The sequence below is a fragment of the Crotalus tigris genome, unplaced genomic scaffold (assembly GCF_016545835.1).
Source record: "Crotalus tigris isolate CLP2741 ecotype Arizona unplaced genomic scaffold, ASM1654583v1 scf7180000019004.2909048, whole genome shotgun sequence".
Taxonomy (NCBI): Eukaryota; Metazoa; Chordata; class Lepidosauria; order Squamata; family Viperidae; genus Crotalus; species Crotalus tigris.
The window spans coordinates 226,684-244,375 of NW_024097319.1; the positions used below are offsets into that span (position 1 = coordinate 226,684).

Consider the following 17,692-nt stretch of genomic DNA (forward strand, 5'->3'; position numbering starts at 1 on the left):
GCAAGGGTTGCTTTCCATGCATGGATAAAAAAGTGAGAAGCAGGAGAATGACCAAGCAGACTTGCAATGACCCTAGTCCAGGTGAACATGAGCCCAATTTCATTGCCAACCTGCTGTAGACCAGGATGGAATTTCTGACACTGGCTTATGAAAAATATGTGTTAGATAAGTGGAAAATATAATTTAGCATAGTGGATTGAGGAAGGTTAGTGTAATGCTATTTTAGGAACAGAGAAACTCAGTTATCAATCAGATACATATAAACCATCAATAATGTGATTAGCTTATTTTTGGATTATGCAAGTCATATGCAAGTCCATTCTGTATAGCTCAAAGTTAAACCATAAGTTGTTGTTCAACAATTTATGATTCCAAAAAATCTTCATTCAGTATTATGTACAAACAAGGCCATTCATAAAATAGAGGCTACTTTTCATGACACTTCCTGATTTCTTCAACTCTTCACTACTTTTGTTTTTCACTTTTCCATTTATCCTTACTACATGAGAACTGAAACCCAGTTATACAAATACATTTGTGAAGAAAAGACTACTTGCATTTACTTAAATGGAGAACTATACTTACTGGAAATAGCTTCCTCAAATGTAAGAGGAAGATGTTCTAATAATGAATCTTTCCAAAGGGAAATCTTCCTCCAATCAAACTCATTTCCTGATAACTTTATGGACATATTCAGATAATTTCCTTGGCACAGTATTGGAATGGTTTGTTATTAGCTGAGTGGCGTTTGAACTAATGGAATGGCATTTCCACTTTCTAACAGTCTCTGATCCAATACTTTGTATTCAAGGCTTGGTTCCCATGGCATTTCTTATAAAGATGTGTGGTAGATAACCACCATCATGACTTACTATATGTAATAATCAAAAGCAATGAAGATAGTTTCATTATATCAATACTTGGTATTTCAAAGAAAATGTTTTAATAAAACAGCATAAAACAAAGAACACAAGGAAAACATATGGCTCAATTTTATACACGCCTACTTCAAATTAAGCCATTTGGAGGGTTTTATCCTTTAACTGAATTGTGAAATAATTGTCATTTCAACTTGGCAGCAATGCAGTATGCAAGATTTCCAAGCAATTATGAGCACATCTGTGTTATGTTATTACAGGGGGTTTGGGGGAAATTGAAGGGAATTGAGATGCATTCTCTAATATACAAATATATATTACAGGTCCTTGAAATGTAATGCTATTCTTAGAATTTTTGGGTTATTTGGGGCAGTCAGAGCACAGTTTGTAATTTAATAATAGTTCCCCTGTGATCTGAAATAGATTTGGCAGGAATAACATATTCCCAGTCCTTTAATAATGGCAAAAATGATCCCACTGTCTTAAATTATAATACTGTCTTATGACAGGAATACATTTATTTCAATTCTAATAGCCATAACTAATTCTTGACTTTAAAATTCTTTTAGTCTAAATCTCTCTGTTTTCCCTTGTTAATAAATAGGTTTGTTTATAACAATTATAATTATAATTTCATAACTATAATTCTGAAATTCTAGTTTAAAAACAAAGTAGTCTTTCAGTGAAATCTGAGCTCTGTTTTAGAATTATAATGGATTAGCTTCCTCAAAAGAAGAACTAGTAGCAATAGTAAGATTCAAGGATTTGGAAAATAAATTATTATCAAAAAATTGGTCACTCTTTCTTTGTTTTTCAAAGATTTTTATGGATACATTAAAGTACCTGCAGAGCAAAGAGCTCCTACCAGATGTGGATCCTGGCCTACTGTTTGCAAACCTGGAAGAATTAAATCAGGTGACAACAAGGAATTTTAGTGATAACAAAAATGTGGACATACCAGAATTATTCATGCCATCAAATTAATTTGATTGTAATAATTAAAATAAAATAGTACTAGTAGCAAAACCCAAATACTCCTTATTTTTTACAATGTAAATCTCTGGAAAATTGAAATAGAAAATACAAGATATTAAGTTTTCCAAAGCATCTATCCCAAAGTTATGATTTAATTATAAAGTATGTTACATAATCCTACATTGAACAGAATTTAGACTCCAGGTCTGAGTGGTTAAAAACTGTGTGCTCACCAAATCTGACATACTTTTTTTAATAATCATCCAAAACTCATTTTAGTATCTATTAATATTTCATAGATGTGTCCTTATTTTAAGCTGGAACAAGAAAAAGATCCTGTGATCTTAACACCACCATTGTAAAAGAATGTCTTTGGCTCCCTGTCTTTGAATGACACATAAGATCCAGAAATATAGTTTAATTTAATTTCGAAGGAATGTTCATGGACTGTGTTATACACGTTTAACAGAGCAGTATCCCCCATCCAGGGCCCATCTAAAATTGCTCATCCTCAGTAATAAGATTTAAGAAAATGTTCCATTGAAAACAATGAAAAGTTTTTGCCAAGCTTAATTTGGCTGCCTGAGGAATGATCTGGGGAAACGATTGCAGTCACTTGCACCAAAAAACCAGGACAAATTCTGTTGCAGTGAAAAAACTAGGCTTGAGAATTGAGCATTGAAGTGGAATTGTTGTTGTTGTTAATTGCGAAGTCATGTCCGATCCATCGCAACCCCATGGACAATGTTTCTCCAGGTCTTCCTGTCCTCTACCATCTTCTAGAGTCCATTTAAGTTCACACCTACTGCTTCAGTGACTCCATCCAGCCACCTCATTCTCTGTCGTCCTCTTCTTCTATTGCCCTCAATCTTTCCCAGCATTAGGCCCTTCTCCAGTGAGTCCTTCCTTCTCATTAGGTGGCCAAAGTGTTTGAGTTTCAACTTCAGGATCTGGCCTTCTAAAGAGCAGTTGGGGTTGATCTCTTCCAGGACTGACCGGTTTGAACGCCTTGCAGTCCAAGGGACTCGCGGGAGTCTTCTCCAGCACCATAGTGCAAAGGCCTCAATTCCTTGGTGCTCAGCCTTTCTTATGGTCCAACTTTCACAGCCATACATTGCAACTGGGAAAACCATGGCCTGGACTATACGCACTTTTGTTGGCAGGGTGATGTCTCTGCTTTTTAGTATGCTGTCTAGATTTGCCATAGCTTTCCTCCCCAGGAGCAAGCGTCTTTTAATTTCTTGGCTGCAGTCCCCATCTGAGGTGATCTTGGAGCCCAGAAAAATAAAATCTGTCACTACCTCCATTTCTTCCCCATCTATTTGCCAGGAATTGAGAGGGCCGGATGCCATGATTTTGGTTTTCTTAATGTTGAGTTTCAAGCCAACTTTTGCACTCTCCTTCTTCACCCGCATCAAGAGGCTCTTTAGTTCCTCTTCACTTTCTGCCATTAGAGTGGTATCATCTGCATATCTTAGGTTGTTGATATTTCTCCCGGCAATCTTAATTTCAACTTTTGTTTCATCTAGCCCTGCCTTTCTCATGATGTGCTCTGCATATAAGTGAAATAGGCAGGGCGACAGTATACAGCCTTGCCGGACTCCTTTTCCGATTTTGAACCAATCAGTGGTTCCGTGTTCAGTTCTCACTGTTGCTTCTTGACTCGCATATAGGTTTCTTAGGAAGACTAGCAGGAAAAATAGCCTTTTGTCTATGTGGTTGTGGTGCTTCCTGCCAATTACACAGTGACATTCTAAACCATTTTCAATCCCCAATTGTAGCAGATGGTATGGTCTTTCCCTGCTGCACAAAGAGACCCCTCTTCAGTTTTTAATCCAATCCACTTTTTTTTTGCAGAAGCTGTCCACTTATAGCCTACAGGCATCAGTAGCTTCAATGGAAAAGAATGTGGTTCATTTTATTTATTTTATTTTTTAAATTTATATGCCGCCCCCCTCACTGATAAACCTTACAAATCCTCATATTTGTATATCTTAAAGACTAGTATTTAATCCAAAATTATTTTAAAATAATAAATTTATTCTTTGCTTAGGTGACTCTAAATTTTGTAACCAGTTTATTTAGCACCATTGAGGATCATCTTCTCAGGCGAACCCCCTCCCTTGATTTCATCAGTGTACTCACAAAGGTAATAAGTTACTGAACACATTCAGTTATGAACTTGGTAAGAAATGCTGGAAAGCAGAAGTTTTAGTTCTCCTAAAGAAACCCACAATTCTTTTATTTTAATCTCAAATCACCACGATGCCACATAAAAGGTATTCCAGCCACAAGCATTCAAAATGGCTTCCTTTCCTCTAGTTATGATAATTTGTTTTTCCCAGTTTGTTGACTTCTGAATATCTAGCATATTTTGGTGCTCATAATTCTGCAGGCTCCAAGTCTTTGGTTATTGTGGCTATGATGAGGAAAATGGAAATCTGGTATTTGGATAGATATGTTTGGATAACTGTATACAAGACCACCACAGCAGTGAAATCTTGCTTTAACAGATTAATTGGGAGAAATGTCTCTGTTATTGAGAACAGTCAATTGAATGGGAGAGTAGAGCATGGCAATTTTATATGATTTGTGTGATTAAGTTATGATGTACATCATGCAAATCATGCCAGTTGAGTAAATCTCTGATTATCCAAAATATACAAATCACAGCAGAAATTTGGTCTTTCATATGCAATCTCCTTTGCATAAAGGTCTGATAAAATGAGATTTTAGTAACAGTTTCCTTTTGTAAGCTAAAGAAAACCAATAGTTTCTATGATCCTGTGCCTATTTCCTGAGAAATACAGTAAATTTCACTAAAATCAATGGAACTTCCTAAACTTACTATTTTAAGCGTTGCAATAAGGCTGGATTATGCCCACTGTACTTTTGTTTTTGTAACAATCATAATCAAAGAATTAGTATTAATGCATACAAAGTTCAGCATCATGGCTAGGTAAAAATTTCAAGGCTTTTTTTTTTTAAAAAAAAAGCACAATATGCTTTGTACTCTAGCAGTAAGTGCCTGGTATTTTGTTTATCTTCCAGCATTTCCAAGGTAACCTGTGCCAGAGCCACCAGATATACTGTCTGACTTATACTTCTGCTATTTTTTACTTGGAAAAACTGAAAAAAAGAGACGACTTTGGGACCTATTTGAAAGTAAAGCTATTAATCTTGTCTTTGATTTCTTTTACAGATTTCTTTTACAGTGTTTAAACTGATTTCACTATGTCCAGAACAAATCACTAAGGGAAAGAGAGGAGAGAGGAAAGAGGGAGAGGGAAAGGGAGAGATTCAGTCTGCTTTTAACTGAATAGTGGTGTTGAAAGAAAAATCTTCATCAAAGTCCAGTCCAAGCCAGGAATAAACAAAATTGAGACTGCTTTAGAAAAAAAGGTTCTTGTTTATTTAGTTGCCAGAAACTTCAGTGACAGCAGCATGTTTCTGGGGTGGCTGACCAAATGGAGCTAGGAGTGGTAGGTTTTTATACCTTCTTGGGCTTTTGTGTTTGGAGTTGTTCCTGTTCCTGTGGCATGAACTTTGACCTGAGGTTCAGTGTGCCCTTCTGGTATTCTAATAGTGGTGGGTTAATCCTATTATGGCCTAGAGATCACATGTCCTGCTTCCTTGGGGCTATGGCGATGGCTATGTCCTGTGTTGAATTTTTGGGTGAGGGGTTCTTATATTCTGCTTTTTTTTTAATATCTCCCAAAATATTTCTTTCTCAGGGGGAGGTGTTGCCTTCCTACAGTGGCAGAATTCTGTTGTTGATCAATATGTTCTGCCAGAAGGCACAGCTAGCTGACTTTGGCTGACCTCAGAAGCTAAACAGGGTCATATCTGATTGATATTTGAATGAGAGATGACCAGAAAATAGTAGGAGGCAAGCTAGACTGGAAAAAAAAAGAAAAATTTATAGAAGGCAGCAGTGAGAAACCAAGGAAATTACTGCCAAAGTAACAAATACGTGTGTTCATGAAAACAAAATTTACCAAAGTCAGACTTAACACAAAAAAGCTTTATCACAACTATGTTTTAAGCCACATTTTTAAATGTTGAACATTTTTTCTATTTCTGCAATGTAATTAAAAGTTTTTAGTTTATTTTGTATAGTTCTATTTTTGATGTTTTCTGCATTATAATGTGCCTTTAAAAGATTCATTTTGAGGACTTCCAAACTGAAGGTGCTTCTGTTAAAAGCATATCCAGTGACCAGAGTGGAATGAAGAGCCAGCCAGTAACCTGGCTCGGCAGACAAGGGGAGGACCTGCCATTGCATACAAATGCTCCAGACAGTTGCTCCTCACAAGGAGACTGCAAATTCAGGGTCTCTAATAGTTTTAGAGTTCTGAACAGGGTCTCCAACCCCTGGTCTGTGGACTGGTACCGGGCCATGGCATGCCAGCAACCAGTCCACATAAAAAAGCAAAGCCCCATCCGTGGGATGTAGGCAGCACACAAAACCATGCACTCTCCGGTCTGTGCCCAAAAGGTTAGGGATCTCTGCTCTGGAAGACAAGGGAATCCATCTTGTTCAAATCACAGTCTGCACCTTTATGGATGCAGGGTTCACATAATTCCTTTTCTAATCGTTTTTGAAAATTGCTTGTTAATTGCTTTTCTACTACTAGGAACCTTTACATTAACAGGTTTTACAGCACTGGGTGAGTCTCCTTCAATCATAGGCAAAAGAAGTTTTAAATACAAGTTTAAGGACTTTAAAAGAGTAGTTAGAATATTGATTTTGGAAAGTTACAAATGGACTACGGGTCCAGATATATTTGAAGTAAGATTCTGAAATAATTATAAGAATCCTTTCTGTGGGAAAAATCTGTTTGAATTTTTTTTAAAAAATGATAGAATGGGACTTTGAAGGCTGGATTTTAAAGGTAACCAAAAGGAACTAAAATTTACAGTCAAATGAAAAGAGCACTTAATTTGAATTACTAAAATAGAATAGAGTAAATGCTTGAAAATTGGGTGTTATTTTTGAAAAGTTTAAGAATGTCTGCCATTATAGATAATCTGTGTTTAAAAGAAATTATCCAAGAGGAAGAAGTTTTACTGGACAAGACTGAGACTGATCGAAAATAGATTTAAAAATGACAGACTACAAAAATGATATGGAAAAATGTGCTACACTGAGCACAATAAAAAGAACTGGTGCCTTAATATTTATTCTGTTAAAAAATCCCATTGAAATTATGTTTCCTAACATGTCTTTTCCATCAATTTTAACAGTGGTGTGAACGGAATAAAGAATGTAAGCGACTCCGACTAGCTGAAATGTTAGTTGCACCTTTACACAAGTTGACCCGCTATCCCCTTCTGTTAAAGAACATTTGGAAAAATATAGAGACAGCAGAGAAAGTTATCATTAATTCACTTAAGGAAAAGGTGGAAACATCAATACGTGAGTAAAGAAATTCAAAATATCAACGCTGCTTTGGGATTTGTTCTATTCTGAGTTTCTCAAAGAAATGTGCAAAAATTGTTCTATGATTCTAACTAAGAAAAAAATAGCAATGCAAGGTTGATGTTACTTCATTACTTCATTGTCACATTTCAAAGGCTATAATATATTTCAGTTTTGGACTACAGTATCTTTATAGTTTTTTTTTTTTCTACACAAGTCTTAGATTATTTCTGAAGGCCTAGGGAATTTGCAGACTGAGATGTGGCCAGGCCTTCTCCGTATTTATCCCACAACACTGAAATATCCCTTGGCCTTCACCCTTGTTTTACTCTTTTTGTTTAGAAAGCTTTTTGTTCCTTCTGTCCCTTTTCGTTCTCTGTCCTTTTTGTTCTCTGTGTAAGGACCTGCCCCAGCTAGTCCCTGAGGAAAGCAAGACTCTTGAATCCGTTGAGTTGAATCCAAAGAACTTTTAGTGAGAGAAGGTAGTTGCAGTAAAGTCAGACGGAATCTGAAGGTCCCGCCCAAAGCACAAAGCAATTCTTTTGTTTTCCCCAAACCCAATGCCCCTGACCAGTCCACCAGCAGCCAATGTAATGCCAAGAAGATGTTTTGAAAATGCTGAGGGGCTAGGCAGATAATAGGTCACTCTCATGGCACAATGGCCTTGGAACCAGACTGGAACCAGCTGGGAGTCTGCCCCATCTCCGAAAACAATCCCCCTCCCTATTTCCAAAGCATGCAGCAAAAGCAAAAGCATCCCATAAATGCCAACCTCCCTCCCCCTCCAACAGAATGGCACGACACATTGGTGGACCTAACACTCTGTGGGTTTTGCCATGTAGTTTTTTAATCAGTTTTGTTTCTATTCTTTAGTTCCAATTCTCTAGCAGTTATTTTAACTATTTTATCGTTATATAGGGATATTTTTTATTTTGTGCTACAGTTCTTATATTTTTTATATTTGCTTTTCTTATTAGATATTGGTTTTGAAATACTTCTGTCATTTACTATAAGCTGCTTGGGAATCTTTTTGTTCTGAAAATTAATGTACATATTATTTATACTATTATCAGTAGTAGTATTATACAGACTTACTGAAAAAAAATCAACTTTTCAAACCAAATAAGCACAAGAAACTAAAAATCTGACAATTCATTTTTGCTATATATAACAAAACTGTTATTCTAAAATATTATGATAACCACTTGTTTTAGATTGAGTTTATCTAATGTGGACATTCACTTTTTGTGTGAAGATTGCCAATGTTCACATATTTGCTACCATAAATGTTTATAGAGATGTTATTACCAGTCATTGATTCTTGACTTTCTGTGGCATAATTTTAGGAGATTTGGAAGGTAAAGTGAAATGGCTGGATAATTTTCAGAAATTTAAACAGCTTCAGGAAATTATAATTTGGCCTTCACTTTGGGATCAAGACAAAAGACATTTTGTTCCTGAGGTATGCAATTTCTTGATTAGCATAGAAAATGTTATAATATAGTCTTTAATCTTTCTCGCCTAAGTATTGTCATACAAATTGAGTAAAAGATAACCATTATCACATAGTGTGGAACATTCTACCTTCATGGCAGGTAGATCACAATAGTCAATCAAAATGTTGAATATAAAAGATTACTATCTATTCATTATTTGTTTCAAATGATGTATCACAGTATGAACTATAAAGGTTGAAGGGTCTCCAGGCAAGTATGGCCTTGGAGAATCTAAAACAAAAATATTGTATTTTCACCCCTTCAGTCCCTCCCCCATCCTCCAGTTGCTCTTTTATAGCATTTTTAATGTTTGAATATGGTATACTGTAGTTATGCTCAGCATTTTCATTTCTTTGGCCAGTCTCCAAGAGAAGAAAGCATGACCAGATCCATGCAGACTCTTCTTAAAAAAAAAACATGGGTGTGTATTGCTGAAGTTAGAAGCCCTGATCTTGTTAACAAAGCAGGGCTAAAGATTAGAGCTTAATAACCTTGTATTGTGAAGTTTGTATATGAGATTTGATTCTTGTACCCTTTAACAGTATCGTGGTATATCAGTTTGTTTTCTATTGACATCTACTTGTTATTTATTTTCTTTACACTTTCAATAAAAATTCACTTTTTATCTATTGTGGCCTTTTCTACCTTCCTTTTTCCCTATCTTAAGTCTCTCAAGTACATGCTAAGAGATAATCCACATGAAAACATCTTGTCACCTACAAAGAGATCACTTGTTCTTGAAGGGCGATTGATACTTGCAGGTAAATACAATATTTCATATTTGGCAGGCATATTAGACAGTACGCAGAATGAAACAGCTTCCAAATCTCATGAAAGAACAAAAACAAAGTCTTAACAAGGCACAGAATACATGTTATCCAGGCAGAATTTCTAGCTCATTTTTGTGTCCAATTCTGGATATTTACTATTTAATAAGTAAAAGTACATGGCCATAGTTTGAAATTAGAGCATTAGTCATAGAAAATTAGGGCTTCCATAAATGCCATAAATGTTAAGTATTCAGGAATTTCATAAAATCAAGACAGCATCCTTCTCCATGGTTTGCAAAATCAAAGTCTATTACTTAGACTTTCCCTTGCTTGCATACCAATATTCCCGGGATTGGTTCAGCAGTCTACTAAAGTATTAATTCTTGAGGAATTCTTTTGTTCAGCCTGTTATGGGTGCAACTCCTTTCTCTTAGCCAGTTCTCTCATAATGGGACTGGGGTTTTTTTTTCCTGATGATGAGTTCCAGTTACTGCGGAACTCCAGACCATAGTGTGCCCTAAAGTTACTTCTGTTGCTATCAGCGCTTCGCAATCATTTACTTAATTCAGCCTTGTAAATACAACCGCAAGTATTTTTACATGAGGAGATATCTTTACATTGTAGTCCATACAGTACCACTATGGCTGATATGACTATTTAATAACTCAAATATAAATTTAATCTCTTTATACTTTTAAAGTTGTAGAGTGTTAATAGGAAGGAGTTGTTTTCTTCCAATTTCCTCATGCATAAAAGGATATATAAAATCAAAGATCTATTGGTCAGAAAAGGTAACATACTTTTTAACTTCTTCCAAATTTTTCTGTTAGATCTGCCAAAATCAAGAGATAGTGAGGAGCTCAGAAAATAGTTTTGTTTTTAATATACCTGTATCACAGTTCACCTTTTTTTTGCTCAGCAGAATCCATGAGATTTACCGACATCTATCTGTTCTTGTTTGATGATTTGCTATTGATTACAAAACCTAACCGATATAAAAAGGTAACAAAATAAAAGGAAAGAAAGAGAAAAGTAACAATCAGTTTCTGTTGTATTTATATACATTTTGACTTGTTGGGAACTGGAAGAGTTGCGGATAACTGGCATAGCTATTTAATTATCAAAGAATTAAGAAGAGGGCTATGGAATTAAACTATGTCCTTTTGCAGAAATCTACCTGACTTATTTTCAGAACTGTTTCATTCACCACTTAAATATCAACTTCACACTGCTGTTTGCAAACAATTTTGTCTTTTCTTTTCCTTCCTCCCTCTTCTCTTTGAACATGCCCAAACTTGGAATTGTTTCCCTTTATTTTGCTTCCTGAAGCAGTTTCTGAGAGAGAGCACATGTTGCTAACATTTACAAAGATATACCTTATTAAACAAGCCCACTATTTGCTTACATGGAAGAATCACTTTTTGAAATGGCCCCCAACTTCTTTTGTTCATCTTCAGTACATCCTGATCAACAACTTTCGAATCAGCAGCAACCAATCTTAAGAAGATGGGAAAATATCATAGATCAAAGAGATGGCAGACAGAAATAAGGAATTTGCAACAGTCTAAACATGTCTTGTATAAAGAAATCCCTAGAAATTGAGGGGAAATAGGCCTACTGAAATGCAAAGACTAAGATTAGCTGGCCTTACTAAACATACAGGGAGGGAGAAAGCTTATATTTGAAAATCAACTTTAAACAAACAAAAAAACACTCTTGTAAAACATACACTAAAGCCATTGGCTTATGCTTTGGGGTGAGTTAGTCTGCCAGAACAGAAGGGCTTTAAGGGTTGCCATGATACAAGCCAAATCTTTGGAGGACCTGTAATATTTGCTATGTCAACCATATTTATTTTTAGGATTAGGTTCCATACTTTCAGTATCTTCCATTTCATTGTGCATAATAGTTATTACAGGTTGGCTGAAGGATATTGGATGGGAACTCCCCTTGGGTCTCTTCACAATAGGTAGTAAATACAGTTAATATTGATAACCAGAGAATATTTCTGGCTTATGTCAAAAGCTGTGCAAAGAGTGACTAGCTTCACAACCATTAAGATGGGGCTAGCTGTAATCATAGTTTGTAGAACAAGGTATATTGGCCTGGTTCAAACATAATGCTATGATTTCTTGAGCATTTTGATTCACATACCTCATTAAGCCAAAAATAAAGAAACCGCATTATGGTTTAGCATGTTGTGCAAAGCCAGCCATTCATTGTAGAGCTTTTGATAGAAAAGCTCATATTCATATTAGTAGTTTGATTTAAACATCAGCTTCACATTGCTGTTTTCAAACAATTTTGTCTTTTTTCCTTCCTCCCTCTTCCCTTTGAACATGCCCAAACTTGTGTCAGTATATGATTCGGAGCTAGTTTCCTGTCTCCTTCCTAATTAGTTGGTTTCCTTTTCCACCGTTCCATCTGCCATCCATTAATTGATCTTTATAGGTTAATTAAACTATAACATAGAGGATGTAAGACGAGCTGCTAGCTTTTCCTACAGTCTCTATTTCAGTGGCAGTTGTGGGCAGGGATATCAAAATTGGCAAGGAAATCACTATAAAGGCCCTAACCTTTTTGAAGTATGTGCACCATAGATGCCAGGTCTTGTGTCACAATACTGTATCTGCCAACTTGCCATTTTTGACACTAGCCCTACTTCCACCCCCCACATTACTGTTTATTCCTATTTATTTATCCCAGAGGATCCTTTTTCCTATGTCCTGTAATTTAGCTACTTACCTTAATTTGAATCTTTCCTGCTTTCCCTGCAATCATGGATTGCAAATATGTTTTTCATTTCATTTCAGAAATTTGACCTGAGTTTAACACCTGCTTGTTCTTTCTTCAGTCTGGAGTTACAATCTTTGCTTGAAGAAGGTGGTAACTGCATGGTACTTGGCCAGCCTATTCCATTAGATAGAATGATGGTAAAAAATATTGATTCATTCCATATAACAGGTATGCTAAATTGCTTTGCCAGAGATTTTACAATTGCTTTGCCAGAGATTTTAAAATCATTTCTTGAAGGCCAGGTCATCTACGTCAGCCCTCTTTAAAATATTTAGAAAACTTAAATAATGAAGAGGGGTGTGAAGTTTTTCCAAAAATGTCTACTTTCATTGGAAAGCCTCTAAACAGTCATTGTATATATTCAACAACTTGTAAGTAATGAATAGAATTCATATAATACTGTACTATAGATGGCATATACTGTATTATGGATTTGCTTTTTAAAGTGTGCTGGGAAAGAAGCCAAACTGATGGGACAAACCCACAATTTAGCACTGACATTATTATTCATTGTTAAATCTAAACAATCTATTCTTGTTGTACTCTCTTCATGTGAAAATGAACGTTTTACAAAATAAATCTTATGTTACCCATTTTCAAATAAATCCAGCATATTTGAATTCTCCATTTTCTATGTCCCCAACATATCTTAGTATGAAGCTATTATTCACAGCTGATACCCTTATATATAGTGCATCTGACTATTATATTATCATATCTCCTCAATATTTGATTAATTAAATACTATTATGGGGATTACAGTGATACTTACATCACGAGAAATCATATATGTATAAAACCAGCTTCAGCTCTTAAAACTGTAATCTATTTCTGCATGGTGTGTAGAGACAGAGACATTTGTGGTGAAATATATGACCAGCAGAAGAAAAATGAGGCACTATTATGCCCTTTCCTTAGAATAGCAATACAGTAAGTATTCAGATAATTAAAGTGGCAATGGAAATGGAAAAGCTAGTGTTCACATTCAGATTTAGACTTAATACAATCTATTCTATTAATACAATCTATTCTATTTGGAAACAGTAACACAGGCAGCTCTGAGATTAAATATCATCACTTATAGAAGAACCCTTTTCTTAATATTGATGAAAATGTTAGCCCATTATTTTACTATCTTTACAGTAATTGAAAGGCATTCCTTTGATGATAAAACAAGGGTGGGTATCAGTAGCAGATGTTATTTTACATGAGCCAGAACCAGTTAGGAGAAAATGGGATGTCCAAAGTATATGTGAGTTTGCACTTTAATTTCCTTGAAGAACTTTGTATTTAGTACTCAACATTGATTTTCATGAATATTTTTGGAAACTTTTTGTTTGTTTGTTTTCTTACCACTTACGACCAATTTTTAGGCTGCATTTACATCTAAACCAGACCTATCTTTGTTTAGGAACTTACATGATAGGAATAAGACAGAGGCAAAAGAAGAAAGGGGAGAAACCAACATTAGAGAATAGAAACACTTATTGTCTTGATGAGAACCATTTTTATGTATGTATGCATTGCATCATCATCTCTTTTCCCCAATAACAGACTTTAAGGAAAAGAAAGCAGTTAAGAGATCTCAACAGATTTAATAGCTAAAATTCCAGAAAGGCTCCATAAAATTTACCCAAAAGTCATTGTTGCCTACTTCTATATAAAAGAACGTTAGCTGAACATTCTATTGAAGTTGTTCACTGAATTATCTGCATGTACATCAGCAGCAATTAAATATTCCTGTTACAAACTTAAAGGCAAAATGTCTATGGAGATTCTCAGTCCACTAGTCATGATTGTCTCAAAGGTACTTTTTTCAAGAGGCAACTGGACTTTTTTGTTTTTCTTTGAAGATGTTTCGCTTCTCATCCAAGAAGCTTTTTGGATGAGAAGCAAAACGTCTTCAAAGAAAAACAAGAAAGTCCAGTTGCCTCTTGAAAAAAGCACCATTGGGAAAACTGAAAGGCAGTTATTCACTGTTTATAGAGATCTGGAATGAAGCTATATCATGTTTCTATATTTCCTTAGCATTGGGACTACGAAATGCTTTTCTAATACAACATGAAAATAGATATCAACAGTGCATAGGAGCCTATTTACTTCAAGCACAAACAGAGGTATCCAAGGTAGGCATTTTACTTTGGAAATGTTTCTTGAAAGCATAAAATGTATCCATCCTTATTGGCCTCTTTGATGGATGAGGTAGTACTTCCTGCCTTGAAATAATGCTGTTGCTTCTCCAACAGTTTTCAATAACTATCAGTCCCTTTTCTTCTTTCTGAGAAAGGTTATTGAGAAAATAATCGGTCCATAATATATGAGAACTCTTGAGGAAATGGATTATCTAGACCCATTGCAGTAAGGTTTGAGCCATGATTTAGTATTGAGACAACTTGGGTTGTCCTTGTAGATAACATCAGAAAAAGGGTGGAGGTACTGCATCCATCCTTGAACTCTCAATGGCTGTTTATATTGTTGACCATGGTATTCTTCTGAGATGCCTCTCTGGGTTAGGGATGGTGGCATCATTTTATGATGATTCTCTTTTTTCCAGAACCAGCTCCAATCAGTATTGCTTGGGGGAAGAAATCATTCTTGCCCCTCTTTTGTAGGGTGCCATAGTTTTATTCTCTGTCCCCTTTTTTTCAACATCCATATAAACTGCTAAGTTCAGAACCATCAATACATGGATAATACATAATTATATCTCTTGACCCTGGGCTGGCCAAGCTGTTAAGGTTCTGTCCCACTGGAGTCTGTGCCAGTTTGGATAGGGAGGAATTCACTCCTATAAAGACCAACTTGCTCTGAGTACTTGGGCCACTCAGATCTTGAATTATTCATCTTTGACTTTGCATGGGATTGCACTTCCCCATGAGGATCTCAATAAGCATGTGGCTGCTGTGACCAGGAAGACCATTGCACAGCTTCATTTGGTACACCAATTATGCCGTATCCTAGATCAGGAAGATTGTCAGTCAGTCATACCCAGAATATCTCACGACTTGACTATTGTATGTTGTACATGCGATTACCCTCAAAGATCACTCAGAATCTTCAACTGAGCCAGAGAACAGTGGCATGGGCAGTGATGACATTGCCTGTGTGCCGTGTAACACCTCTGCTTTATGAACTGCACTAGTTGTCTATTTGGTTCCTGTGCAACTCAAGGAGTTGCTATTCCTATAAAGCCCGTGTTAGTATAGCACCTAATTATTTGAGGGGCTACCTATCTCTTATAGCATTTGCTCAGGCTATTCAATCTGGCAGAGTCAGCGCACAAGTGCCTGTGATTAAATAACGCTATCTATTGGAACTCCAAAAGCATTCCTTCTCTGTAGCAGCACTTGCAATATGTAGTGAGTTCCCCAACCACCAAGCTAGCCCCCACCCTGTTTACGTTTTGAAGAGCCTTAAAAACATGGCTCTTCACTCCAGCCTTTAGTAAGAGTGAGGAAGCTTTCTATGGATTGTGTGAGTTATTTCTCTTTTGTTTTGTCTGGTTTTTGTCATTCTTGCAACTTTTTTGTCCTTTTTTTCTCTTTCTGATGTTTTTATTTGTGAGCTACCCAATGTCATTGGGGGTTAAGTGGCATACAAATTCAATAAATAAATTGTAAAAATTAATTTAAAACGTTTGCTTTTTTTCTCAGAAAACATGGATATCCCAGATGGAAACAACAATCACCAACTATATAAGAAGAAATAATCTTTCAAAAGCTTCATTTTTCAGTCAACTTGCTGAATCCTCTGAAATTTAGCTGTAGCTTATAATGTTTTTACTTTTTTAATGTTTTTCAATTTTTAAAGAAAAGTGTTAAAATGTTTGGAAACCTTTTTGAAATGAGAGTACTCTTTAGTTTGAACAGAGTTCAGAGAATAACTCATATGAACATATGCAAATATCAATGTTACTACCTTGTTTCCCTGAAAATAAGACCAAGTTTTATTTATTTTATTTTTGTCTCCAAAAGAGGCACCAGGGGGTATTTTCCACAGTCTCACCTCACGGCGGTGGCGGCACCGACAGCCCCGCCCAACCAGCCCATTTCTTCTGCGACCAAAGGAAATGCATCTGGAATGGAGTTCCAGATTGACACACGCAGTGCCCCCTGGCCTGCATTTTGCTGTCAGAGGCCTCTGCAGCCAAGAACTAAGCTACGGATTGAATCCAGAGCTCCCTTCTCAGCTACAGAGGCCTTTCCTGAAGGCCTCTGCTGATGAAGTGCAGGCTGGGGGCCCCCGCAGAAGTGGGCTAGTGAGGCGAGGCAGGTGTCTATTCATGGGAGGCCTGGCTGCAACGGTAAGCAGGTGCGGAGGGTGTGGGGCAACTCCACTCTCCATCCCTGCACTAGCTTGATTTTTAGGTGCGCCTAGCCCCAAAACTAGGGCTAATTTTGGAAGTAGAGCTTATATTAGGCTCACCCCCCAAAAAATCAAACTAGGGCTTATTTTTGGGCTAGGCCTTATTTTTGATGAAACATGGTATGACCTTTAGTTCATCTGCATTTACTAATAAACATAAATGGAAAAATATAAGAATATTAAATGCCATTAAACTAACATTTTACTTACTTTCATGCTTAATTTTTTATCAAATTAACTACAATAGCATTATGCTGCTTTTCAAAAAGTGAGAAGACATCTCTAAGTACATAATATGACCTGTCTAAAAATTATAATGACAATTAAAAACCTGAAGATAATAGTGATGAAGACAAAGCAGAGATGAATAGTGAGAAAGAAAAAAAATCCTATAATACGCAAGTCTAATGTGAAAATTGTTGCAATTCATATGGTGTAGGGATGAATTTAATCGTATGTGTCATTTGTTATGATAAATTGGACAACGAAGAAATGGTATCCAGCAGAGATTTCCTGGTAGAACATTCATCTAGCTGAAAAACCTTGATTCTACTTTGAGAGACTTTGAAATTCAGAAAAAAATTGAAATTATCTAAAACAGTGTCAAGTAAAACTCAAGAAGGTAACTATTTAATAGCAGAACTAAGACCAGAAAAACTTCATATAGCTCTAGAAGCATTGATTCTTCCTTTCTGCATTAAAGAGATACTTAGGCATAAAGGAGAAACAGAAGGGATTTTTAAAGGGTTTGGGTTTTTGGACAAAACTATTAACAAATGAATTAACGATAAGGCTTTGAAATGTCTATATCTTCGTTATCATCAGACACTGGAAGAACAGCTCATTTGCTAGGATTGATTTGCCACACTGATGATTGTAAAACAGAAATGTTCTGTTGTAATGAATTAACAGGGCTTTATGGCTGCAATGTTTTTCTGAAGCAACCATGCTAATAGAAAATGGAACAAAAATGCCACAGAATATGATTTA

General features: G+C 36.0%; 1 protein-coding gene across 3 annotated transcripts in view; it reads left to right on the forward strand.

Moving 5' to 3' along the window:
• The window catches only part of PLEKHG7 (pleckstrin homology and RhoGEF domain containing G7), a 31,586-nt gene extending 14,674 nt beyond the window's left edge, over nt 1-16,912 (forward strand). For 2 of the 3 annotated variants that reach the window (XM_039358202.1, XM_039358201.1), the window contains exons 8-17: nt 1,698-1,793; nt 3,907-4,002; nt 4,905-5,018; nt 7,101-7,272; nt 8,622-8,737; nt 9,439-9,532; nt 10,461-10,543; nt 12,355-12,505; nt 14,366-14,463; nt 15,991-16,912. In XM_039358202.1, coding sequence (XP_039214136.1) covers nt 1,698-1,793; nt 3,907-4,002; nt 4,905-5,018; nt 7,101-7,272; nt 8,622-8,737; nt 9,439-9,532; nt 10,461-10,543; nt 12,355-12,505; nt 14,366-14,463; nt 15,991-16,098 — 1,128 coding nt within the window. In that variant the 3' untranslated portion in view covers nt 16,099-16,912. The remainder of the gene's footprint in view (nt 1-1,697; nt 1,794-3,906; nt 4,003-4,904; nt 5,019-7,100; nt 7,273-8,621; nt 8,738-9,438; nt 9,533-10,460; nt 10,544-12,354; nt 12,506-14,365; nt 14,464-15,990) is intronic. The other variant, XM_039358203.1, reaches the window with a different exon arrangement.
• Nucleotides 16,913-17,692: the final 780 nt, after the last annotated feature.